The 25408-nt window shown below is 36.6% G+C and overlaps 3 protein-coding genes across 3 annotated transcripts; 2 read left to right on the forward strand and 1 right to left on the reverse strand.

The window, feature by feature from the left end:
• Positions 1–155: 155 nt before the first annotated feature.
• On the reverse strand, positions 156–6967 carry LOC117631206. Its single transcript, XM_034364234.1, has 19 exons — positions 6602–6967; positions 5485–6463; positions 5321–5389; positions 5042–5240; positions 4690–4837; positions 4407–4475; positions 4199–4280; positions 4043–4102; positions 3880–3932; positions 3621–3799; positions 2856–3039; positions 2420–2477; positions 2278–2334; positions 1950–2198; positions 1680–1741; positions 1299–1355; positions 1112–1205; positions 850–990; positions 156–661 (listed from the first exon to the last, which is right to left on the reverse strand). Exons 2-19 carry the CDS (start codon positions 6262–6264, stop codon positions 578–580), a joined length of 2625 nt encoding a protein of 874 aa, XP_034220125.1. The 5' UTR covers positions 6265–6463; positions 6602–6967; the 3' UTR covers positions 156–577.
• Positions 6968–17648: 10681 nt separating this feature from the next.
• Positions 17649–19783, forward strand: LOC117632207 (actin-depolymerizing factor 2-like). The gene is made up of 3 exons (XM_034365634.1): positions 17649–17883; positions 18849–19114; positions 19206–19783. Exons 1-3 carry the CDS (start codon positions 17881–17883, stop codon positions 19354–19356), a joined length of 420 nt encoding a protein of 139 aa, XP_034221525.1. The 5' UTR covers positions 17649–17880; the 3' UTR covers positions 19357–19783.
• Positions 19784–20610: 827 nt separating this feature from the next.
• Positions 20611–23822, forward strand: LOC117632206 (pentatricopeptide repeat-containing protein At3g53700, chloroplastic). The gene has a single exon (XM_034365633.1). It carries the CDS (start codon positions 20926–20928, stop codon positions 23248–23250), a length of 2325 nt encoding a protein of 774 aa, XP_034221524.1. The 5' UTR covers positions 20611–20925; the 3' UTR covers positions 23251–23822.
• Positions 23823–25408: the final 1586 nt, after the last annotated feature.

Consider the following 25408-nt stretch of genomic DNA (forward strand, 5'->3'; position numbering starts at 1 on the left):
GGACCTCCACAATCAAACTAGAAGTTAGTCCATGGCAAATTGCAGCCAGCATCGGGTGTAATTTTGTTTTGTTACATTATAATATCGGATTCGGGAAGCTGAAAAATGAACCAACAAACAAGAGAACAAAGCATATCCAATACTGTGTTAAACTGTTCAGAGAAAAATATTGGCTTAATATTTAGGGTTTCTGCGTTGAAGATAATACACTGGAGTAAGTTAAATGTTTAAAACAAAAACAACATTCTCGTGATATAAAAACTAAGCAAAAGTTTCACGCATGCATTAAAAAAGGTCAGCATGCCCTTCTCTTTTTTTTTTTTTTTTTTTTTCTTTTTACATACATTCTTCTTTCTCCTCTCTTTCCCTACTCTAATTCCAGGATTCCAACAACAAACAAATCTCAACAGAAGCTTATTGGAGAGGCGAATCACAAACCGGATAAAAAAAAATTTGCAGCAATTTTACAGGAGTGGTAAATCGCTAACAGTGAAAGAAAAAAACATATAGATAATAAAACAATATGTTTCTACACCTAACTTCCCTGAGTGGAAACTATCGGAAAATCAACGAGCAGTCAATCCATCAACTTCACCACCTTTTCCAGCATTGACGTCCCCCTGAAAATTGTCAGCTGGACTTCCTTCAAGTATTTTGATAACTGGCAAATAAGACAACTGTTAGTGAATGTGAAACAAGTATAGCCCAATTTACAATACCAAGTTAAAAAATTTATTCTGTGTAACTGTAAACTATTGAAAATAACTATTGCAATTCAAGTTTAGACTGATTCAATCAACTAAACATTCTGAGGACATTTCGTGCAAACTTGTTCTGTGATTCACTTACTTGCTCGTCTCTCATCTTTCTAAAGCCTAATTTGTTCGTCCAGATTGACTCAGCTTCCTCAGCCGCAGGGAGAACCAGCTTTTCCACTTTCAGGGAAATAAGTAACCTCTCTATACACGAAAATAATGCTTGGAAATAACCCTAGAAAACGAATTTAAAATAATGAGGTTCAACTTTAACAAAGCCTGACATTCTCATAGAATGGGAAAACAACAAAGTATTATCCGATAGATGAGCAGATTTTAAATCCCAATATACATACTTTTCCTTGATGTTCTCTACTTGTAGCGACAATAGGAAGCTCAGCAACCTCCTGACCAAAAACCCTAAGGAGACCAGCAGATACAACAACAGACCTGGACATGAAAGAAAATGATTGCCAAAAGTGTAAAATAAGGAGAAACCCATCAAATAGTACAAGCAACACCAATACCAGAAAAGCAACATACCTTACTATTAAAACTACACAATACATGCCTCCAAACTCTTGGCCCGATATATTTCTCCTGAAAAATGCCAGGAAAAAGAATTGCTTACCTAATGTTACTAACAGAAAATTTATATTGGATAAACAAACACTACAGACCAAAACCTAATCCCATAATCATTCTTTATGGAGCAGAACTCAAGAAGCAATAATTGCTATGCATCTATATGCATAACAACACAAAAGCCCAGTTGGGATGCCTTCAGGTGTATTCGAAGATGCACAGCTTGAAAATGGACACAGAACCGCAAAACTTATTCACTAATCTTTCTTCTTCGGGGAAGGGGGGAAGTTTCTGTCTTTTTGTTTGTCAATGAACAAAATAATTAAAAGGATCACTTACCCATATACCATAACAGGGATCAAATCACGACCAGATTGTGCAACAATAGGGTCAAAGCACTCCTGGCAAATGCACACAAACATATAATTAGGTAAATATATTTGTCTAGTAAGAGTTTTGATGCTCTGTATGGAACATAAGCTGCCAGTGAACTAAATGGCTGGTCTCTCTTTGGGTATTTAAACAAACAATTGGGAAAGAATAAAACACCAAGTCCAAGTTCAGTGAGTCATAAGATCATAACAAGGCATCAAAATTATATATACTTACCCGAAAAATTGCAGCAGCCCTTGAAAGAAAGGGTAGATGTTCTGGGTAGCGACTTTTACCACTGAAAACTCGCCATTGAACATCATCTGTCACTCCATCAATAAATATACCTCTATCTGCATGCTTCCTGATTATTGTATCTGACAATGGCGCTGGAATCCGCTCCGCTCCATTATATACTAAATTTTGCAACGCCGCATGAATCTTATTACATTCATCACAACAAAACCACTTATCCTTGGGGAGTTCCTGCAGCAAGATACGAGAAAGATAAGTTAATAACCCAGAAACCACAAAAATATTAACCATTACAAGATTCAGAACGTACTTTTAAGTCACATAATCCACTGTTCCGTAAGCAACCAACATGGAACTCCTTCTCGCACTAAACAAGAAGCAAGGGTAAGAATAAAACAATGATAATAATGGAAAAGAAAATTTGTTCAAAAGAATGAAAAAGCAAGTCATACTTGGTCACAGATTATAACTGTTCGGTCATCAAATAAAGCCGCACTGAAATCATGGCTCCTAATAAACATAAAATAATATGTTAGCAGTTATCTATAACTGATACGCAAATGGGGTATATCAAATCAAGAAATCAATTTTCAAGAGTTCTTGAGAAAAGTTAAATAAAAAATATTGCAAAGGAATTGCCAAGAATCCAGGCAACCAAATTTCCAACAAACAGTTTGCAGTCATAGCATTATGTTGAATGTGATGTGGCCAAACTGAAAAAAGTGAACCTTCATTCACATTCCCTAATACCAAGATCTCATCTGAAGGTGTATAACTTTTCACAGAGGTATCCGAAACTTATCCCTTTCCGTCAATAAAAGGATCTTCACTTCATGCTACTTAAAATGCACACAAAATGAATTAAATGTATAAAGTAGTGCAACCAACCTGCAAACAACACAACCACCAATTTCAAATTCTGGGGCTTTAAAGACCCTTGTCAACCGTATTACAATTGGCTTTCCAAAATTTGAAGATTCCCCAGCAGCAGCTTTCCTACCAGGTTCAAATTTATCTCTACAATTTGGACAATGCCAATCACCTTCAGGAACCCATGGTAAATCCAAACAAGCTGCAACACAAACAAAGTTAGACCTCAATACAATGAAAGAAATCAATGCACCAAACAAGCATCAACATTAACCCATACACCCAGCACCTACTAGTTCGATAGACTCGTAGGGACCTTAACACCACCATGTTACAATATATATATATATATATATGACTTTGATGCCCAACAAAAATGTTGATATATTAAATCTTTTTTTCCAAAGAGGAATAAACTAACATGACTCCTTTTGAGAATACAAAATACAAAAGACATCATAATAAGGCATCTCTTCCCATCAAAAGTACAGTGGGGACAATATGTGCTGTTATTAGATTGAGAAGACTTAGTGATGTGGAACGAAAACTATTGATCAAATGATTAAAATATTCAGCACAGTTGCACTACTAAAACCTGGGAAGAACAAAAGACATTTAACACGAAGAGTTTATTTGACACAAAAAAAAACAAAAAAAACAAAAAATATCTTCAAAGTTGTTAGGCACACCTGAAATCAAACGTATGAACCTACGAACTAAAAACAAGTATAAAATAATATATATATATATATATATATAAAACCAATTAGATACAATATCAACCTGAATGATAAGCACGAGGGCAGCCATCACAAAAAATCATATTCCCCGTATCATGTCCACAAACTGCACACATATCATCATTTCCATCACTGCCACCAATGGTGAGGTTTTGCCCATTGGCCAAGGACATGGCTATATCGTGAAGCGTCAATCCATTGGAAATATAGATGTGACGGTAGCTGCAAACGGACATAAATTATCTACACATGACACATTAAACAACTATAACAACAACAAAAGTTCTTTGGAAGCTACTCACGGTTGACGCCTTGCAGCCATTCCAGCATGAGCTTCAAACTGTGAAGGGCTTATCTGTTCATGCATAAAGAGCACAGAATTTACGTGAGAGAGTAAAGGGAGGGAGGGGCTATAATAAAATGCAGAACTCAAATTTGATGTCATCTTTGCAGCTCAGTATTTACCTCTCTGTCACAGCAATTACAGACTATACCATTTCCTTGCTTATAGCCACCAAGTAATCTCTGTAAATATCAAATCATCAGATCAATTAAAGATTGAAAATGACATGCATCAACACCTGAAACCAAAATCAACACAAAAGATATGTCGAAATTTACCTGGCCTTTGACATAGTATGCCAATTTAGCTCCATCTGGAAGCCCATTTGGCATAAACAGTAATCGGTGAAGATCATTATCCCTATCAACCGCACAAATTTCCCAATCAAGAAAAACTCACCCATTATTGGAACAACATCTTATAAACAAAAACTCAAGAAGAAGCATAAAAGGGAATTTTAAAAAATGGACGAGGGATGAGGGCAACCTTCTCTTATTGCCACCTTCAGCAGGTTTCTTCTGGTACATAACTGAGTAAGGAGTGTGGGAGTTTGGTCTGCATGGCAAACACAGTTTCAGTTTTCTAATGCAAAATACCGCATCTTATCTGAAATCTGAAGTAACCAATATGATGAAAAAGAACATACAATGTTTTATTCAACTATAATTTAATTAAGTGTAATCACCTTTAGATTAGTCTTAACAAAATTTAATGATTGACAAATATGCATTGTATAGAAAAGGAAAATATCATGAGTTAAGCTTGTTACCTGGGAAGAGAATGAGTCGGCCTAGGAAGAGAATGAGGCAGTTTAGGAAGCGAATGAGGCAGTTTAGGAAGCGAATTAGGCAGTTTAGGAAGCTTCACACAAGGTCTTTTATCTACTTCAGCCATTCCATCACTTCGATGAAGAGTTGCTGCAGAAATTTTTAAGAGAGAAAAGGAACATTAGGGCCTTAATAGTACTTACAATATAATTCTTTCTATATTTACAGAACAAAATTTCTTTTTTCCCTTGACCCAATCCCTTTTCCGAAGAAAGACATTAGCATTTCCAGTCCTCTGACATTGCAATTGTGACCCTTTACTCAAAACGAAAACATCACATGAATAACCATCACCTTTCCAAACACAGAAGCACTCTTCATTGACAGAAGAACCAGCAACACCCCTTATCACTTCATCCAGCGAGTCTAGTGGAGCAGTCTTCAATTCTTGTATGATACTATAAACTGGCCTCCCATTCTCCAAGTATATATGATTATTAGGATGGCGAGTCTTGACACCAGCATGCTGCTCAAACTCATATGCACTGAGTACCTGTTCATATCATTGAATCAATCATCTATAACTAGTATTGCACTTAACTCTATAACAATCTAAATAATGAGTAACCTTACCTTGGTGAAATTGCATGATGAGCAGGCGCACAAATAGCCACCATTACTTATAATTCCATGCAGCGCTATCTGCCAAACTTTCTATTAGGACCTCTATGAAAATTAAATATTCATACTGCAAGCATACATCCAACAGAGGAAAAATAATACATTCGATAAATTACCTCTGATGTGGTGGAAACATATTTCACTCTAGCTCCATCAAGAATACCAGTAGATAATAGCTTTTTGACATTTGTAGGATAGTTGCTCGAAACCTTGTTAGACGCTTCCAATTCCCTATTAGGAGTACATGGATGACAGTTTCCGGTTTCAGCGTACTTCCTCGAATATGAACTTGCAGGAAACTCCCTACTTGTACTAGCCATTGCTTGAAAGTCTGTTCCAGGCTCCTCATAAGAACCTCCATGTGGAAAGCCACTACCAAGTCCATTACTCACAGTCTGACTAATTGAAGCCACTGACTGACTGTCATAATCCTCCTTTTTTTTGCTGAACTTAAATGTAATTTTGCGAATCCCAGATGAACTGGCAAGCTTAGGAATTTCAACTACAACGCGAGAAGTCAATACATCACCATTCGTAGAATTATCATTCTCAGCACGCTGTCCATCGCTCAAGGTCTCCCCTGAGCTTGAATTCCCCAGACACGGGGAAGTGACTTCACCGCACTCAACTTGGTTACTATTTTCCACTTCAGCCGGTTGGCTAGTTATGTCCTGAAAAGTGGAGGCGTTCTCTTTTGGAGAGACAACCGGGTTTGAAACTTCTGAGCGTATATCCTCATTGGAATGCTCTTTGGCTTGCTTCTTGTTTGGAAATGAGTCTGGCTCGGTATCATCTACGACACACTGATGGTCTCGCTTCAATTCAGTTCTTGGGAAGTCGTCAGTTTCCACTCCCCCATCTGTTAATTGGCCCAAACAAACCGCCTCTTCTTCCATCCAAGTACAACAACTCCACTGGAAACTCTAATTTGCTAAGGCTCGGAAAATCAAGACTGTGAGACAGCATTCAATCAGAAAACCAAAGCGAAAATTTGAGGCCTAATTTGCTGGTGGTCAGGTTGAATTTGTCTCAAAAATGAATGAGCTTGAATTTCGAACTAAATCTTTCCCCCGAGAATTCAATAACAGTCTTATCCTAAAATCAAAGAATATAATCAAAACCATGAAAATAAAGAAAAAATGAACCTTTGGAATCATCGACAGAGAGCAAGTGTAAACCAGTGATTGAAATTAGCAACAGACTGAACCAAAAAGGAAAATTTCACAAATTTACCTTGTTTGACTGATTCAAATCGAACAAGACTTTCAAATCCGAATAAACAAAGAGAAGTCTGGGAGATCCAAAGCGTCTTCGAATCGAATTTCAAACAATACGGATCTGAAATCCGCAGAGATAATTTAGAGCTCCTGTTCGTCAAGTGAGATCCAAGAGGAAATAGCGCGGGACGTGGTAAGGGTTAGGGTTTTTCAATTCCGTTTCAGAGGGTAACGTACAGAGCGGCAAAATAGCGAAATGAAAAGCTTGGCTCGCGCTCGAGATTCAACTTTTGAGGGAGAGATAGAGTCCATAAGACAGAAAATATTTATCTTTATTCGAAATAAATAAATGAAAAAGAGGGTGACGAATGAGTATCTTTGGAAAGAACCAGAAGGCAGGTGGGTGGATAAAGCTGATGGGCCCACTTTTTGGACGAACTCGATCGCGCCGCGTGGCATAGCTGCGTTACAACCGTCGGACTCATCAGACATTTTGGGTTGCACTGTCACGTGGGCGACACGTGTCATCGGATTTGGCCACCGCGAGTCCCGCTTTTTTTAATCTTTTTGCGGGAATTTTGTATTTTCCAGAGAGTTTAGTACGAGCAAGTAACTGTGACTGATGTGTCGAACTGAATTTAGGCCGTTGGATGATCCAGGTGGCTGTATCGGAGGGATTATAGAAGCTCTTTTGGGGGTTCGTAACCGACTTAAAATGGGCCAAACCTAACTGTCATAGCCGAAAAGGCAATGGAAACATAACGGTCCAGGCTCCAAGTAGATTAATAAGAAATACTTTATATATATATATAATAAAAAATAAAAAATAAAATGATAAATTACTTTGTGGGCCAGTCATGACCCTAATATGTGGGCTCTGGGTTACGAAGTGGGCCTTCCTTATATATGTGATTTATTATATTTATATTTATATTTTTTTGTTTCAAATTTATGATTTCTAATGATATATTGGATATTTCTTCCTCCTCCTTTTTTGTTGTTGTTGTTGTTATATTGAGAGGAAAGAAACTCTTTGGGGTTTCGAACTTGGATGTCAAGCAGGAGGAGGCCACTACTGTCGTACCTACTCTCGACGGATATTTCTCTCTTTCATGAATATTCTTCCATGCATTCATCTCTCGGTATTAATATTTTCCTCCACATTTTTTTAATTTATAAGACCACCAGAGTCAATTGTGTAATTAACGACCAATTTGTGACTAAACTCAAATTATCAGTTTTTCGACCAAAATGAAAACTCAAATTATCAGTTTATGATGTAGTGCCTGTTTGACATTGCTTATTTGGGGTGATAAGTGATTTTTAAAAAAAATTGTGAAATCCAGACTGTTTGGTAAACTATAAGAAAATCACTCATCGTTAAAAAATGTTGTGATAAATCCATAAGGGAAAGCAGCTAATAAAGTGCTTTCATTTTCTGATTATGCAGGAATCAGTTTCGAAGAGGCATTGGGTTTAATGATTGTGCATGAATCAATTTTTTGATTATGCGGGAATCAGTACCAACAACACTTTTAACAAAAAGTTTACCAAATGCCAATTTGCTTTATCTCACAGCTGATTTCTCTCACAGCAAATTTAACATCAATTATTTTCACAGTATAGCAATGCCAAACTGGCCCGTAATCACTTGTAGTAATAGAGAACATAAAAAATAAATAAAACTAGCAAAGTCATGTAACGTCGATGCTTTGTCATCTAAATGTTCTTTGACTATTGTAAAATGATGTATATGAACTCAACTATGGTCTTGCGAGGCGAATTTCATAATAATGTTTTTTTTTCCTCAAATTGTGTTATGTTCGTTGTAGGCACAATATTTAGGCTAGTTTGGCATTGATGTGCTTTAAAAAAAACAGCTTCTGTTGTGCCGTGATAATAACCAGCTGTGAAAAAAAAACAATTAGACATTTGGTAAACTGTATTTGAAAAATTGATGTGAGCAATCAAAGTGTTCGGTAAATTTTTATCAGAAATGCTTTTAGTATGTATAATGACAAAAAAGGACATGATTATGAAATTGTTTATTTAAAAAAAAAATCCAACTTCACTACATTATTTTTTTTATTTTTTTTATTTACACTTTTTTATCAAAAAAGTTAATCTAAAACATATTGTTATATATACTGTTATATTAATAAAATAAAAAAATATATATACAAAATTAAAATTAAAATCATACAAACCCATCACCGTACCCACCCCATCTATCTCTCTCTCTCTCTCTCTCTCTCTCTTCTCCATTGCCTCAAAACACCAATTTAAAAAAAACCCAGATCAAGAATTTTAGAACGAAAAGCTCAATCCAAACCCAGATCAAGAGAGGTTTGAGTTCATGGTCCTTTGCTCTATGTATGTGAGTGGGATTGTAAGATTGGATTTTATTTTGGTGAGAGTCTGCCGCTTGCGAATTTCCTCATCTCGGTCTGTTTTTATACTCAAAGCAGTGAGATTTTATACTTGTGAAGATATCACAGATGTGATGTGATGCAAAGGGCAAGTAATTTTCTGGGCACAATCTTCAACAGAAGCCCACAACTTGGTTGTTTGGTGTTGGGTGTTTACTTGTCCACGCTTTGACATCGCCCACGGAACATGACCACCTGCTTATATTATATTTTCACCATGAATCTTAGATTCTTGAACTATTCTTCAAGGTTGTAGGGTCTTCTTCTTCGCTTGAGTATGAATTCTTCTTTGATTTGATGGGGCTTCTTCTTCTCCTTTCTCTCTGCATTTTTTTTTTCGAAGATTTTATTTTCTTCTTCTTTCTCTATGCAGAGTTTGCAGTTGGGAGTTGTGTTAGGGACAAGGACTGTCCATTTGAAAAATAAGTGAGGGCAATATCGGAAAGCCAAAGTTTCATTAAAACCACCGGTTAAATTTTTTTATAAGCAGCTTTTGAAAGCTGCCTTCTCCCTGCTTTGAAAAAACAGGGGTCGCTGACAGCAATTTAAAAAAAAAAAACTGATTGTTGATGTTTACCAAACACATTAGTTTGGAAATTTTTTTTCAAAAGCTGCTTTTTTTAAAATTTAAGCACTCTCAAACACGACCTTAGGAAGATTGTAAGGTATGTAATAAACAACATGTTTTATTATTATTATTATTTTTTTTTATGGGGTGAAAATTGCGAGATAATTGCACAATGTGAGTGTGTGTCGACCGATAATAGCTGAATAAGATTTCATGTGGATTTTTGCTTTACTTCGTCTTTATCGGGCCTCGTTCGGCCTACTGGGCTTTAAGGGATACTCTTGGGCCTATAAGAACATGGTCAGGCCTTTATAAATGTACTTAGAGAATAATTGTTGACATGAAAGTGGATTAATTACCCCAAAAAAAAAAAAAAAAAACTTGAAAGTGGATTGAGAATCAAGGTGGGTAGTAGGTGACTCATGGAACCCACCTGATTTTCTCTCTCTATCTTATGTATGCTTTTAATTCTATTAATGAATTTTTTTTTTTTTCCTTTCTAGCCAAAAGAGAAATCAAACTGTCGTTGTTACCATTTTTAAAGTTAATAGGTGCCACTTTCACCATCTAAAGTGATGAAGAAAAATTATTTGTCTCTTATTAAGTTTATCTCCTTCATTTGATTAATCACTCTTGTTTCTATTTTGAAGTTGACTATATCCTATACCGTCTTGATTCTTAAATACATCTCTTGGCGTCAAGACCAATAATTAGTGGGAAATAACTTATTTTCATTACGAGTGATATGACCCTCTCTATGTGATTACATACGTGCACGGTGACTTCTTCTATACATTGATGAATTGCACACTCCACATGAATTAACTATTAAAATTAATTTACAAACGTGTGTACGACTTATCTTAACATTTATGAGTCTAACAGTACCACATTATCATGTTAATATAAAATCATCTGAGGTATGAATCGTAATTTGACAATTAAAACTCAAGTGATTTGCATAATTCACCAGATTCGATTGATCCAGAGAGTGGTTAAGTAGAGATTAGGTGCAGTGAACTTACCTTAAACTGAAAAAAAAAATACAAAATGAAGAAGTAAAGGGACCCGATGCATGTGGATCTGAAAACACACAGGACGAAGGTTCCAAGTACCATGCACGAACCCATGACCCCGCCAAAACCTCGTTTATATTCTTCTTCAAATCACATGGACTCCGAGCAAATATATTATCCAATAAAAGTTTTATATATTCGTAATTACATATATGCTTGATCCTCACACCCAAACAGCCACAATTGTTCTCGAAATTACATGGGCAGTAATTTTTCTTTCTTCAAAAGGATTTGTTTCTTGTACAATATATTTATGTATTTATTTAAGTAACAGAACCCGAATGCAATTTAATATAGAGTTTAATATTATTTTTGAGTAGTGAATTACAGAAGTTTCATAAATTGAAACCATAGTTAACTATATATTTCAAAATCATGAACTACTCACCCCCTTCACATCTCCATAAGAAAGCTTTTGTAGTATTTTCTTACAATCATCACATTTCGCGAGTAGCACGTAATAAAAAATGAGTGATGTTATTTTCACGTCTAGTCTTATTTTTTCACTTACCTTATCATTCCACCCACTATGTAAATTTGAAAAAACACAATCTTATCTTTCCACCCACCATTATTTCTAAAATACCATTGCAAAAACACAATCCTACTATTGAACATTCTTCTTACTATAGGTTTTCTTAAATTCGGAAGAATTTCAATTAGACTTAGGTTTTGATATGGATTTGGATAGGTTGATTTTGATGTTGTTGTTGGTAGGTAGTGGTAGCGTTGTTCTTTAGGGAAGAAAAAGAAGGCTCCAGAACGATGGAGCCATTGTCGACAACCCATTCACCACCACCAAATCCCGCTAGCATGAAAATTGTGGGGTGGTGGAAGATCGACGGTAAGAGATCGGGAGATGGTCAATAAAGGGGAGGTCACCCCTACAGCATTACGAGCTCAAAATTGGGTTTGCATACGAAGCCAAAATTGAGGGAGAGACAACAACATCAAACTCATTGATTTCTACATGTATACATTCATGGGTCCTAACTTGTTTCTTCTTCATCTTTCTATTTCTTTCTTTGTGTTTTTTTGTTTTGGGTTTGTAATTTTGCAAAAGAGGAAAATATGAGATATCGGTTGTTCTGTTTTTATTTTCTATCTTCCCCACTTCTTGTTGTTTTCATGGTTTGGTGTTTGTTGGACAAATGGACAATCATATATAGCATCATATATAGAAACAGAGAGAGGGGTAAATTTGTCTTTATAAGTCATTTTATAATGGGATAAATGTGTTTTTAAAATTTTAAAAATAAGGTGAGTGAAAATAGCATCACTCTGAAAAAGACATATATAACCTCTTAATTGGTGATATGCTTAAACATTCATATCTTTGGTAATAAAACCATATAAACTATTGCATTAATTGTCAAATCCCCTCAAAAAGGAGAGAAATTCTCATGTAACGGGGATAACACTTTTTGCTATCTCTGACCAATAACGCAGTGACACGTAGGATAACTTTTTCACGTGTCATTGTGTTATTGGACGGGAATAGCAAAACAGTGTTATCCCCGTTATAGGTAAGTTTTTTTCCTCAAAAAGATGCAATACATATGGGTAACTTATGTAAAATAAATGTGTAGCCAAATTAAAATTTAAGGACTAACTAGCCTTTCACACCTTCATAAGAAAACTAATAGTGATATTTTATCACGATTATCTCATCCCATGACGAGCACATTATCGATAAGTATAGCCAAAAATGGTAAAGATCTTCACATCTCATTAACTTTGGTAAAACAAAGGTGTAGTCAAATTAAAATTTATGGCCAACCACCCCTTTCACACCTCCCTAAGAAATTCTTAATGGTATTTTCTTACAACCATCTCATTCCGTGAGTAGCATATAATCGATATGTATATAACTAAAAAGACGTATACGACCGTCCCATCCCATAACTTTTACCCCCACCCAGTTCCATTGTGGGGGTCAATTATGGGATTACAAAGCTATATACTTTCCATTTTTATACAATTCATCTGCAAGATAGTGCCCATAGATCCCGGGACATTAGATATAGATATTAGAAAATCCCAACCTAACAGCTTTTAACCCATCTCAGCAGTATAAAAACAGAGTCAACACTCGGTGCTACATGCCTGTATGTCTACACCTAACTAGCTATACAACAACACTCTTATTTCTTCCCCATACACACTCCCATACGCAGCTCTTATCTCCTTTTTCATAACCTCAATTTCCAAAAGAAACCAGAAAATGTCTCAGAGAGCCAATCGCCACCAGAGAAGGCCATCCCAGAGCTTGTTCATGTCCCCTGACTATCTTTTGGCTCCTCTTTCTGATGATGATGCTGCAGCTGCAGAAAAGGTGGCTGATGCTGCCGCTGCTGCTGCTGCAGTATCCGGTCATGCTATGCCACCGCAGCCGGTAACTCCTCCTCTGCCGCCAACCCCGAAAGCTGCAGAGACCAAGGAGGTTCCGGCCATGGACAACCAGAAAACTGCAGACGCTGCTAACTAAACCCAATTGGCGGCAGACATCTTGTTCCGTTTATGTTATGTTGCGTTTTGTTTTTGCTGTTGTTATGTGTTTGGGTTTGTGATTGTGAATGTCTCAAGAATTGAGCATTTTCATGGATGTTGAAAATCAAAGATGAATCACATTAATGAGAAAGTTTCCTTTGATTTAATCGGTTCTTATTATGAATTATTGCTGATCTTGTGTTTATTTTTATCTCTTTGGATCCAATGTGGAGGCTCATTTGAGCAGAGTTATCTGTCCAAATATAAATTAATGGGTGTCTTGTATTTTTTTGTTGGAAAAAATTAATGAAATAAGTAAATATTAGAGCTCCTTACAGCTTATTGACTGAAAGTTTTGCTGCAAATCCAAGAACTGGGGAGGTCCTTACAGCTTATTTATATATAATGTATACGGGCAGTGTGTTCGGGATTAAAATTTAAAAATGGCTTGGGAACATGTATTGATTCTTTCAATCTTGGTGGAGGCTTGGTTGACCCTGCTCTGGTGGTGTAAAGGTGTCCTGGATTTATCCTCACAAACGTGACTCACGTGGAGAGAAATAAGTACACGTAGATATACACTCCGTTGTATGTAAATTTTAATCTTTTAAATTAAGAGTTGTTAATCATATCTCGCAAGTTCACAACTCGGATCAAAAGTGCATCTATTACCTATTATAAAACAATGCATTAAAGAGATCGGTTGTCTTATGAATGCTAAGTTATGTGAGTAAAATTTCATTATTTATTCATCACCGCAATAAGATCAAATTAAGCCACGTGTAAATAGGGCACCACGTGCCCAACACGTGGATAGCGAATTACAAATCGCAATTGAACCTTGACAAATTAAGCAGACCTATCGTCAAATTAGAAAATAAAAATCCCAACTTCACTCCTAGATGAATTAAGCATGCTTACAAATATATATTTATAATAAAGTAAAAACAATTTAGTATCATCCAAGATGGGCCCATAAGAAAGACAAAAAACTTACTGAATGTCACATTCTGCTTCTAATTGTAATGTTGAGCGTATGTTGTTGATGCATTCCTATTTGATCTGGTCTTGGAATGGTCCCAATTTGGATAAGCATTGATCTTAATTTGCAATTTGTCTGTGGTCCATCTTTCACAAGCCCACCATAAATTGTATGTACATTTTTCGGGTTTCGTTGAGGGGCATGTCTGTCAGTTTTGTCCAGGTATTGTACAACCTCAAATAATATATAGATTTGTTTTTAATATGTCGGGCACACTGCCATATTTCTCTTTAAATAAGTTATTCTCCAAGATCAAACTAGATGATCATCTTATATCTTCTATGTTAAATAATCCTTCTCTCAAGATAAAAACAGTACAAATAGTCCTTACCTAAAAATAGATGTAAGGTCGGTATCGAAAAATTCTAATAATAGTGAAAATGCTTATGCTTTTTTTTTTTCCTTCTAAATTTGGGATAAAGGGGAGTTTAGTCAAGAGGATTGAGTAAGCATTTCTACGCACGAGAGTATAGTCGTCGAAGTAATTATGTAGTCTATTCTCCTACTATTTAAAGTAATGAGGTCGAGATTCAAACTAATTATGTAGTTTACTCTCCTACCATTTGGAGCCAGGGACGGACCCATTCCCAGGCTAACCTGAGCTATAGCCCAGGTGTCTTAATTTGTTTTAGCCTATAGTGATACTCCTAGCCCACCTAAGCAAACCCCACACACCCTCTTGCTCAGCACCTTAGCTAATGCACAGAGAGAAAAAAATAAAATATGAAGAAAGGGCCAATCATCCCTGCTACACGCCAATCAACCATGTCCTCCAATGCTTAATTAAAGCAAACCAAATTTATCTTCAATTATTAATCTTCTTTGATTGTCTTAATTTGTTGATGTTGAAATTTTTTATTCAAAAGAATTCTATGTAATTTTTTTTTTTCTACTTGGCCAAAACATTTTATTGTACAGGTTTTGTAATTAAAAATAAACAAATGAAAGTAGGTCAGCCCTTTATAGTCCCCTAAAATTCCAATATATTTTTAATTATATTCATTCATGTTTTAAGCCATAAAACTTTAATCCTACAAATTTCTTCATTTTTGGAAACAAAAAAATAGCTTCTACATTTGTAATTGTTTAATGAGAGATTCACTATTATACCTAATATGGGGGCCCAAATTATAAAAATACCCTATATAAAATGGACTTTAGAAACACACCCAAAGCCCATTTACAACATAACAAAAAAGCTTTTAACTTCTTATAAATTACAAAACTGCCATCAATTTCTTAAAACAAGCCCAACCCCAAAATCTCATAAAAATACCCAAAGCACTCAATAGGGCATCAAAGTAATTTAATAATCAATATTAAATTCAATAAGGCTAGCTATCATTTTTTGGGTTTTTTTTGGGTTTGTTTATAGGAATTCAATTGTGTAGGGTTTATTTATAATATTAGTGCTAGAAATGGGTATATCACTAAATATCTCTTGTTTAATTAGTATGAGTTTATTTCTTTTGTTGGTTAGTGTGAGTTTTTGTTTTTGTTAATTAATATAGGTTTTGTGTTTTTAAAAAATTGGAAATCAATCTCATTGATTATGTTCCTCTCTTCAAGGCTTGTATGTAAGCTAAATCTAATCCATCCTAATTTGAAATCCTGAGTCCGTCACTGCTTAGAGCAATTCGATAGAATCAAAACCTTAATAGAATTCAACACCATAAAATTCATTGAAATAAGAAACTAAATAGAGAAGATCTAAGCTTCTTTCAAAATAAAAATAAAAATCTAAGCTCGAGTCGAGACCCACCTCAATTAAGTATTATTTGTTCAATTATTGAGAACACTAGTGTGGCTTAGGGAGGGTGAAGGGATTTCAAAAGTTCAAAACTAGTTGAATCATGTGGAGGAATGTGCTAGCTATTTTTTTTTTAAATTTTATTTAATTTAGATAAAAGTAGTGACCAATTAATAATTCAAATTAATATCCTAAAGGTGGTAGCGTTGTATCGACGCAGGAAAAAGAATCTCTGTGGACCCGGCCCGTGTGTGATTTAAGTTATTACCTTTTTTCCTGTCTAATTATTAAATTAAATAAGTGACTTTGTGAAAAAATAAATAAAAATTATCCCAAGATTGCACTGTTAATCCAGTAACAACAGTATGTCAACGACCAAAAGATATATTCAACGTCTCATCAGCTTCTCTGCTTATCAGCCGAGCTCATCCAGCCAAGCCAACAGTAAAGAGCTTCTGGTGGATTTTTTTAATTTTTTATTTTTAAACCGTATAAATATATCAAAGGGTTATATATAGTTTGTTGCCTACCTTCAGTTTATTTGAGACATTTCACCAACTAAAAATACCACTAAATGAAGAGAAAATTCATAAACAAACATGTTATTATGACTATTCAACAAACAATGGAAACAAAAAATTCGAAGAAGATTTTATTGGCATATATTCACTCACCTAGTCACCTTGCTAGATTTTTATGGATTAAACTTCAATGGTCTTTCCTTAATTGCTTGAAAATAAAAGATAGAGATAAATTGTGACAATTACTTACTATGTAGTTCCTTATAAAAGTATATTGATTTATATATATATTTTTGTCATAGTTATTAAAGGGAGGGGGAAACTCACACACACGAATACAATGGGAACTTGAACTCAAGACTCATTGAGAGCACACCAAAGGCCTGAGCCAATCCAACTAATACTCTATTGGTAAAGTATATTGATTTATTCACATTTGTTAAATTGTCATTTAATTACACACAATAACACACTCTCCCCCTCCCTCCCCCCCCCCCCCTTTTTTTTCCAAACATATTTAGTTATAGGATCCCAAACCTCTACATTTAGCATTGGTGCATTTGCATGCATTTAAAAGAATGCAAGCCATTATATTAATATAATAATTTTAATTATTAAATTAAAAATTAATTAATTGCACCACATTATTTCCCCAGCAATGCAACCCTCCACTCTTCCTTCCCCCCTCTCTCTCTCTCTCTCTCTCTCTCTCTCTCTCTCTCTCTCTCTCTCTCTCTCTCTCCACATTATTTCCCCAGCAACGCAACCATTAGATGTAGATATGGATGCTTGACCTAGTCTTATTCATCATCTCCCCTAACCCTAGAAATCTGAACAAAAATAAACTCAAAGATGGAACAAAAGTTTGACCAAACGAAAAAAATAAATATAAAATGATGTTATTATTACTCTCCAATTTATCCGTTTCCGACTTTCTATTTGCCTCAATTAGAAAATAAATATTTTAATGAATTCATTTAAATATATATTTTAAAAAATGATCGGTTTTGTAATTTGTAATTTTCTTTTTTGTTGGAATAGGTTTTGTAATTAGAATCCTTCTTAAAAGGCGGGTGCGGTAAATATAAAGAGGGAAAAAAGAATAAAAGAGGAATGATGAGTCCATATCTAAAAAGCCGAGTGTAGGGAAGCCGACTTGAGCAAAGCCATCACGCACCCACAGACAAAGCTCCCGTGCAAGTCGTGGCGGCAGACCATTGGCTGAACCGTGTATTAGCCGCTCCTTTATCATACGATCAGCTCCACGTTGTCAATCCTCTGGCATCCAGAGAGCCACCGAATATAAAGGGGCTTAACATTTCTTCTGCGAGGCACAGCTAGTCGTCATCGGAGGAGAGACCCTTCCCTATATCTTCTCCTCCTTCTTCGTCGCCAACAAAACCCGAACAAAGAGAAAAGATGGTGAGTTTTTAACTCTTTCCGGTCCATATTACTCATCTAGGGTTATGACCTTAGTATCTGTTTGGCTGCTGAGAAAATTTAAAGAAAATTAAAGTAAATTAAACGATTTTTAATTTTTTTCTCTGATTGCGATTTCTTAGCAGCCAAACGGATCATCGGTTTGATTGATTTGTTTTTTCATGCCGGTTGTGGTCGATCTGATAGTTAAAAACCAAGTTGGCCGGAATTTGAGCTCATTTACTGTTTATCTCTGCATCTCGTGCTCTCAGATCTGTTTTGATGTTGAATGTTTGATCGCGATTTGCTTTAGTCTAGATTGGTTATTTGTTGCCAAATTTTTATCTGATTATTGTTGATTGGAAATGTTATGGATCTACTATCTGTAGCAGATGGGTTGGGATGGTCCGTGTTAGATTTAATTGTTTATTTTTCTTATGATATGTTATATCAATGATTACTTGGTACTTAATGTGTAATGTTGATGCCCGATACTTAATCGTTATGTTTTATTTATATTAAACAAATTGTTTATCTATTTTTTCTTAGCTATGGATGTATATGCGCGTTGTGGTTGAGTTAATTTCACATGAGTCGGACCAAAACTAAACAAATAGAAGTGCATTTTGTGTCTGTTTTTCGGAAGGGATTCATGAAAGGAGTTTGAAAGGGCTGACTTTTGGGTGTATTGTTAGGATGCTTAGACATTGAGGGGGTTTTAATTTTAAGATCTTAGCATGAAAAGTCTTACCAAGGATAAACAAATTGTGTGCATTTCAGCTGCGTTATGCCCTTTTTCTGTTGGAAATGAAAAATTATGGATTGGTTGAGAGTGCATATAGACCATTTGTTTTTGCTTGTGGAGATTCATATTGTCTTGGTAATTTTGATTTGTTCAAATATATTTTTAATTTATATTATATTGTGATGTTGCTGTCTGATCTTTGCTAATTGCATGCAATTTACAGGCCAACGCAGCATCTGGTATGGCTGTGCATGATGATTGCAAATTGAAGTTTTTGGAGCTTAAGGCCAAGAGGACCTACCGCTCAATTGTTTTCAAGATTGAGGAGAAGCAAAAGCAAGTTGTGGTGGAATCTGTTGGTGAACCAACAGAGACCTATGAGCAGTTCGCAGGAAAACTTCCCGCTGATGAATGTCGTTATGCTGTTTTCGATTTTGATTTCCTTACACCAGAAGGTGTCCAGAAGAGCCGCATATTCTTCATTGCATGGTAATGCCAATTCTTTAATCATTTTCGATTATGTGCTTACTTCGTTGTCTAATAATCTTTTATATAAAATTCAATTGCTGTTTTTATGAAGGTCTCCTGATACATCGAGGGTGAGAAGCAAGATGATCTATGCAAGCTCGAAAGACAGATTTAAGAGAGAGCTTGATGGAATCCAGATTGAGTTGCAAGCGACTGATCCGACTGAGATTGGTCTTGATGTCATTAAAAGCCGTGCCAGCTAGATAATCATAGGCTATTTGGTTGGGAGTGTTCTTCCCTTCAGCCTTTTGTTACTTGCGTGGAATGTTTATACATTGTGGGATGGCAACTTGGCTAATGATGGCATGAATTTCCAAGTTTCGCCATTGTTTCTTATTCGTTTTGAACAAGTGTCTGTGGTTTCCGGTATATCATATGATATGTTTATTTGATAGAACCTATTTGTTGAGTGGCTGCCTTAGTAGCCGCATGTCAACAAACTAATATGTAGCTGTTTGTGGTGGGTTTAGACGACACCTTACTCTTTTCAAGTGTTGTATATGACCCTTGTCATTTTACTTTGGAGCAGTATAAAGGAGCTTGCTTTATGACCTTCCTTGTTGCTGATTTCTTGGCTTGTTTTGTATTCACCGATATGGATTTTTGATCTATCTAATGGGCTGTTTCTCATGAGTGGTTCAATGAACCATTTGAGTGTGGTTTTACGCAGATGATGAGTTCATGTGGAGAAAAACTTGCCGACCCGTTACATTGCCCCCTTCTTCCCATCTGCATTTTTCATTGATATGATTATGTGGCCATTTCAATTTTCATGTTACATGCCTTTGTGTTGAGTGTGTTATTGTTACAATGACGTGGTACAATCAGGGCTGAGCCCCACAGCCACGTGACCCTTAGTTGAAGGGCAATAACTCACTGTCCCGTTGTTGCATATCCCCTCTGTCTATCTCTCTCGCCACATTGGCAGGCAAGTTTCCCGCCCGTTGTGGAAATTGCCCTTGATACTTCATTCTATCGTCCCTGTCAAGGTGGATGCACGTCACTTTTATAGGCAAGTGTCTCCCTCCGGTCGCTGAACTTGCCCTTGCTACTTCAATCTATCTTCCTAGTAAGGGTGGACACATGGCTTCAGTCATCAGGTAGAACAGCTCAATCATAAAATGCTTTGTCAGTTTTACTCATACCTACATTGTTTCAAATCTAGAATTTTGTATGACCTTCAAAACGGGTCATGACTCATGAAAGAAGTAGATTGATTATGCATATTTTGAATTTATCTTAAGATTTTTTACTACATAGCAGAGGGGGCAGTTTGAGTTTTTCTTGTATGACTTTGTACTCGATGAGATAGTTGAGTGTGAAATCTCCCGTAATTTGTAGGGTTCAATCTTACTCATTTCGTGTGACGTGAATAATAGTCTAAATTGTTCTAAATCAGTAAGATAATCTAAATTAGTAAGATAAGGACTAAAAAGTGACAAACTTTTGCCAAGCAGTTCGTATTGAGGCAAGGAGAGAACACACAGTTTAGTGAACTGTCAACTGTAGGAAGCACACCAATACGACGTCGTACGGGTCTCCTTTGGAGCATCTCCTGGCATAATAAAAGCCAAAAAACACACCCCCAGGACGAGGTCCAAGAACAACAGCAACTTATCCGTCCCTCGCTTTCTGTACTTCAAGTTGTTTGTTCACCTGTTAACCTTAAGCAGCCAAAAGCTAGGGAGTTTTCATTTCAGCTGAACTTAAAAGCTGATTTCGTTAAGCTTTACCATGGCCTAAGCATCTTATGTGTTTGTTGAATTGCTTCAATGGCTTTCTCCTTCTGTCTCAAATGCTATCCTTGGTCTTTCACACACTCCATAACCCAGACACCGCCACCGCCACCGCCTCCTTCTTCCTCTCACAAACCCTTCACTTCTCTCTCTTTCCCGCTTCTTCATCACCATGACCAGCTCGTCACCCACTCCTCACTCTCCTATTCAACCCCTGTCTCCACCCACCACCTCCCTCCAGATTTCACTCCACAGCAGCTTCTCGACACCCTCCGTCGCCAGAACGACGAGTCATCCGCGCTTCGCCTGTTCGACTGGGCCTCCAAGCAGCCCAATTTTACGCCCAATTCCACCATATACGAGGAGGTTCTTCGCAAGCTCGGAAAGGTGGGGTCTTTCGAGTCCATGAGGAATATCTTGGACGAGATGAAGCTCGCCGGTTGCCAGATTAGCTCAGGTACTTTCTTGATTTTTGTTCAGAGCTATGCGGCGTTTGATTTGTATGATGAAATTCTTGGTGTTGTGGAAATGATGGAAAATGAATTCAGATGCAAACCAGACACTCATTTTTACAACTTCTTGTTGAATGTTATTGTTGAGGGGGACAAGCTTAAACTAGTAGAAACTGCGAATATGGGTATGCTTAGTAGAGGAATTAAGCCGGATGTTTCCACGTTTAACATTTTGATAAAGGCTCTTTGTAGAGCTCATCAGATTAGGCCTGCCCTTTTGTTGATGGAAGAGATGTCAAACCATGGCTTATCCCCGGATGAGAAAACGTTCACGACCCTAATGCAGGGGTATATTGAGGAAGGTGACATGAAAGGTGCATTGAGAATGAGGGACCAGATGGTAGAATACGGGTGCCCTTGGACTAATGTGACTATTAATGTTTTGGTTAATGGGTTTTGCAAAGAGGGTAAGGTTGAGGAAGCGTTGAGTTTTATAGAAAAGATGTCGAATGAGGGGTTCTCTCCGGATCAGTTTACGTTTAATACGTTGGTGAAGGGGTTGTGCAGGGTGGGGCATGTTAAGCATGCTTTGGAGATCATGGATGTGATGCTTCAACAGGGATTTGATCTGGATATTTATACGTATAACTCATTGGTTTCTGGGTTGTGTAAGTTGGGTGAGATAGAAGAGGCAGTGGAAATTCTTGATCAGATGGTTTCCAGGGACTGTTCCCCAAATACCGTCACATATAATACTCTGATTAGCACGTTGTGTAAGGAGAACCGGGTTGAAGAGGCAACTAAACTCGCACGTGTTCTTACTAGCAAGGGAATCTTACCTGATGTTTGTACTGTCAATTCCCTGATTCAAGGTCTCTTCTTGAACAGTAATCATAAAGCAGCTGTGGAACTGTTTGAGGAGATGAAGATGAATGGATGTCAACCTGATGGGTTTACTTACAGTATGCTAATTGATAGCTACTGTTCTAGAGGAAGGCTAAAGGAGGCTCTGAACCTGCTGAAAGAAATGGAGTTGAGAGGCTGCGCACGAAATGTAGTTATATACAATAATCTCATTGATGGATTGTGTAAAAACAAGAGAATCGAAGATGCAGAGGAGATTTTTGATCAGATGGAACTCCAGGGGATTTCAAGAAATTCAGTGACCTACAACATCCTTATTGATGGCCTTTGTCAGAGTAGGAGGGTGGAGGAAGCTTCTCAGCTTATGGACCAGATGTTAATAGAAGGCTTGAAGCCTGACAAGTTCACCTACAATTCCCTGCTCACATATTTCTGTAGGGCGGGGGATATAAAGAAGGCAGCAGATATTGTTCAGACAATGACTTCAAATGGGTGTGAACCAGACATAGTTACATATGGGACCCTGATTGGGGGGTTATGTAAGGCAGGTAGAATTCAGGTTGCAAGTAGACTCCTCAGAAGTCTGCAGATGAAAGGGTTGGTTCCGTCTCCACAAGCGTATAACCCTGTAATACAATCACTATTTAAACGAAAGAGAACAACAGAAGCCATGAGGCTTTTTCGAGAAATGATGGAAAAAGGTGATCCTCCAGATTCTATAACATATAAGATTGTCCTTCGTGGGCTTTGTAATGGTGGAGGACCAATTGCAGAAGCAGTTGAATTTGCAGTTGAGATGATGGGGAAAGGATATTTACCAGAATTCTCATCATTTGCTATGCTGGCCGAAGGACTCCAAGCTTTATCTATGGAGGATACCTTAATTAACCTTGTTGATATGGTCATGGAGAAAGCAAAACTTTCAGACAGAGAAGTTTCCATGATAAGCGGTTTCCTCAAAATCCGTAAATATCAAGATGCATTGGCCACTCTTGGTGGTATCTTGAATAGCGAAAAGCCCAAAAAATCTTATTGGCAAAGATGATTTTACTCTGAATCACTTTTGAGTATCATCCTCTAGTCCAATAGAAGATGCAACATAGATGTAGTAAACAAAATGAAGGGGTTTTGGAGGATGATATGCGGAGAGTTAGGAAGCTTGAAATCGAAACATTCTAGCACGGTTGTCTTTCATTGGCCGGCTTTGTGGAAACCATCACTTTACGTCCCCATCTACAAAAGGGAAATTCAGGTACTGTCTTGGAAATTTTAAGATAACTCCACCCGAAATGGATTCGTCCTCTCTTTTGATACCCAATCTTCTAAGCTGTTGTAGCAGAATTGAGGATGTAGAAGTATTGCAGATCATTTATCAAGTGTATTTGCCATCCCTCCTTCTCCTTGAGGGTGTTTGTGTTTATTAAAGATATCTAGAATGTAGAAACAATAGTTGGCTTACGGCTTGAGTTCTTGGAAACAATGGTAAACATTAGGATTCATGGTGATATAACTTGAAATCACACGACTGCAACTTCTCAATTTATGTTGGGAATTGCATGTGCTAGGTTTTACACTTATCGATCAAGGCCCAGAAGAAGCAATTAAGCATAATATCAATTTGGAAACATATATAAACCAACAAAATATTTCAAACCTTAAGAATAGAGCTATAGGTTTTTCTGTTGTGTCTCACTTATTCACATCGTGTTCAGCACAAACATGTTTTATATGGGTTATGAGTTGTGCCTCATGCCGTGCCGTGACCTTATAAGATTGCATAACTTTCTTAAAGTGGGAACTATCAGATTTAACGCTGTTAGAAGAAAATTTATTCATATTAGAATCAGATCCTTCCTCCTCTTCCTTAGTCGCAGGTGAACCACCTGCTGGGTATCTGCTTTCGTTTCAGCCACGGTGAGGCTTATTTCAACACTCTCTCCTGGGTTGGAACTTATTTCATGCCGTCCTCAATGTGAAAAATATACCTAGTATATTTTGTTTAACTATTATGGAAGATTGTTTCCACCCCTATGGACTAGGGCAAGGACAATTACTATTCACATGAGATATGAGAAAATGAATTTGTATAGAGTTTTTGGTGTGGGAAGTAAAGAATATGGCTAGGTATTTATAAAATAAAAAAAATCTGAAAATTTTGATATTTTTTTCAATTCTTTTTTGGTTGCTGACATCATTATAATATCAGCATTGTGTCATTTTGCCCAGACAGTAGCTTGGGCTGAACTTGCCCAGGTTGCTGGGGCTCACTGTTTGCCAGGAGTGGAACTCTTGCATTTGAGCTATCTTTGGTTGCTTAGGCGCCATCTTCCTAGAGCTCCCCTCACCGGTGGAAATACTCTTAGATCTAATAAGATCCTACACCATCTTTTTTTTTCGGGGTAGAACACACCATCTGTTTTAACACATGAAAAATGTGTTCGGATTTACCTTATTGGGTTAGGTCACAAAAAATTTATCCCATTCTCAGTTTGTCATCTTACATTCTAAATTTAACCTATTTTTATTTTAAAATACTCAAGGGTGGAGAATGACGCTACAAGCAACTGGCAATCTTTGGATATCATAACATTAATATTGGGAAAAAGAATCAAGTTCTTCATTCTCCACCAACCTTTGAAAAGTAAACTTTTCATTTGTTTATTGGACGGTTTACATATTTTTTACCTAATCAAAGAATTCATCTAAAATACATACAGTATTTGCATGAAGATTTTCGCACATGTTAAGTGCATAGAGTTTTATTTATTAATTATTAATTTATATTAAAGCATAAGAATAAAGGACTAGTATTTGGGTTCGAGTCCTAGCCAAAAAAAAAAAAAAAAAAAAAAACCATTTATTAATCTTATAATGAAGTATAAGAACATATGATATGACTAGTATCCTGGTCCAGAAACAAATATGGCATGGTATATATATATATACAGTCCCGATCTCTTGGACCACAGGAGTCCAAGAGATTGTGGTCACCCACCGTTGGATATTAATCCAATGGTTCAAAATGATATATATAAATGCAATATGACATAAATGATTATTACCCGATTCAAGTCAACCGTTGAATTTACATCCAACTGTGAGTGACCATAAATCTCTTGGACTACAGGAGTCCAAGAGATCAGGACTGTATATATATATATATATGTATGGTAGCGAACCATAGGTGATGGGAGATTCCTATT

This window comes from Prunus dulcis, chromosome 6 (assembly GCF_902201215.1).
Source record: "Prunus dulcis chromosome 6, ALMONDv2, whole genome shotgun sequence".
In the NCBI taxonomy this organism is placed as follows: domain Eukaryota; kingdom Viridiplantae; phylum Streptophyta; class Magnoliopsida; order Rosales; family Rosaceae; genus Prunus; species Prunus dulcis.

What these genes read in the sequence shown, in the direction of transcription:
- LOC117631206 (XM_034364234.1), bottom strand. Translation starts at nt 6,264, where the DNA reads ATGGAAGAAGAGGCGGTTTGTTTGGGCCAATTAACAGATGGGGGAGTG. An exon ending in GTAATTGCTGTGACAGAGAG is followed by an intron (nt 3,933 to 4,042) that starts GTAAATACTGAG and finishes ATGCATGAACAG; the next exon opens with ATAAGCCCTTCACAGTTTGA. An exon ending in TGTGTAGTTTTAATAGTAAG is followed by an intron (nt 1,206 to 1,298) that starts GTATGTTGCTTT and finishes TTTCATGTCCAG; the next exon opens with GTCTGTTGTTGTATCTGCTG.
- LOC117632207 (XM_034365634.1), top strand. An exon ending in CGCATATTCTTCATTGCATG is followed by an intron (nt 19,115 to 19,205) that starts GTAATGCCAATT and finishes GTTTTTATGAAG; the next exon opens with GTCTCCTGATACATCGAGGG.
- LOC117632206 (XM_034365633.1), top strand. Translation starts at nt 20,926, where the DNA reads ATGGCTTTCTCCTTCTGTCTCAAATGCTATCCTTGGTCTTTCACACAC.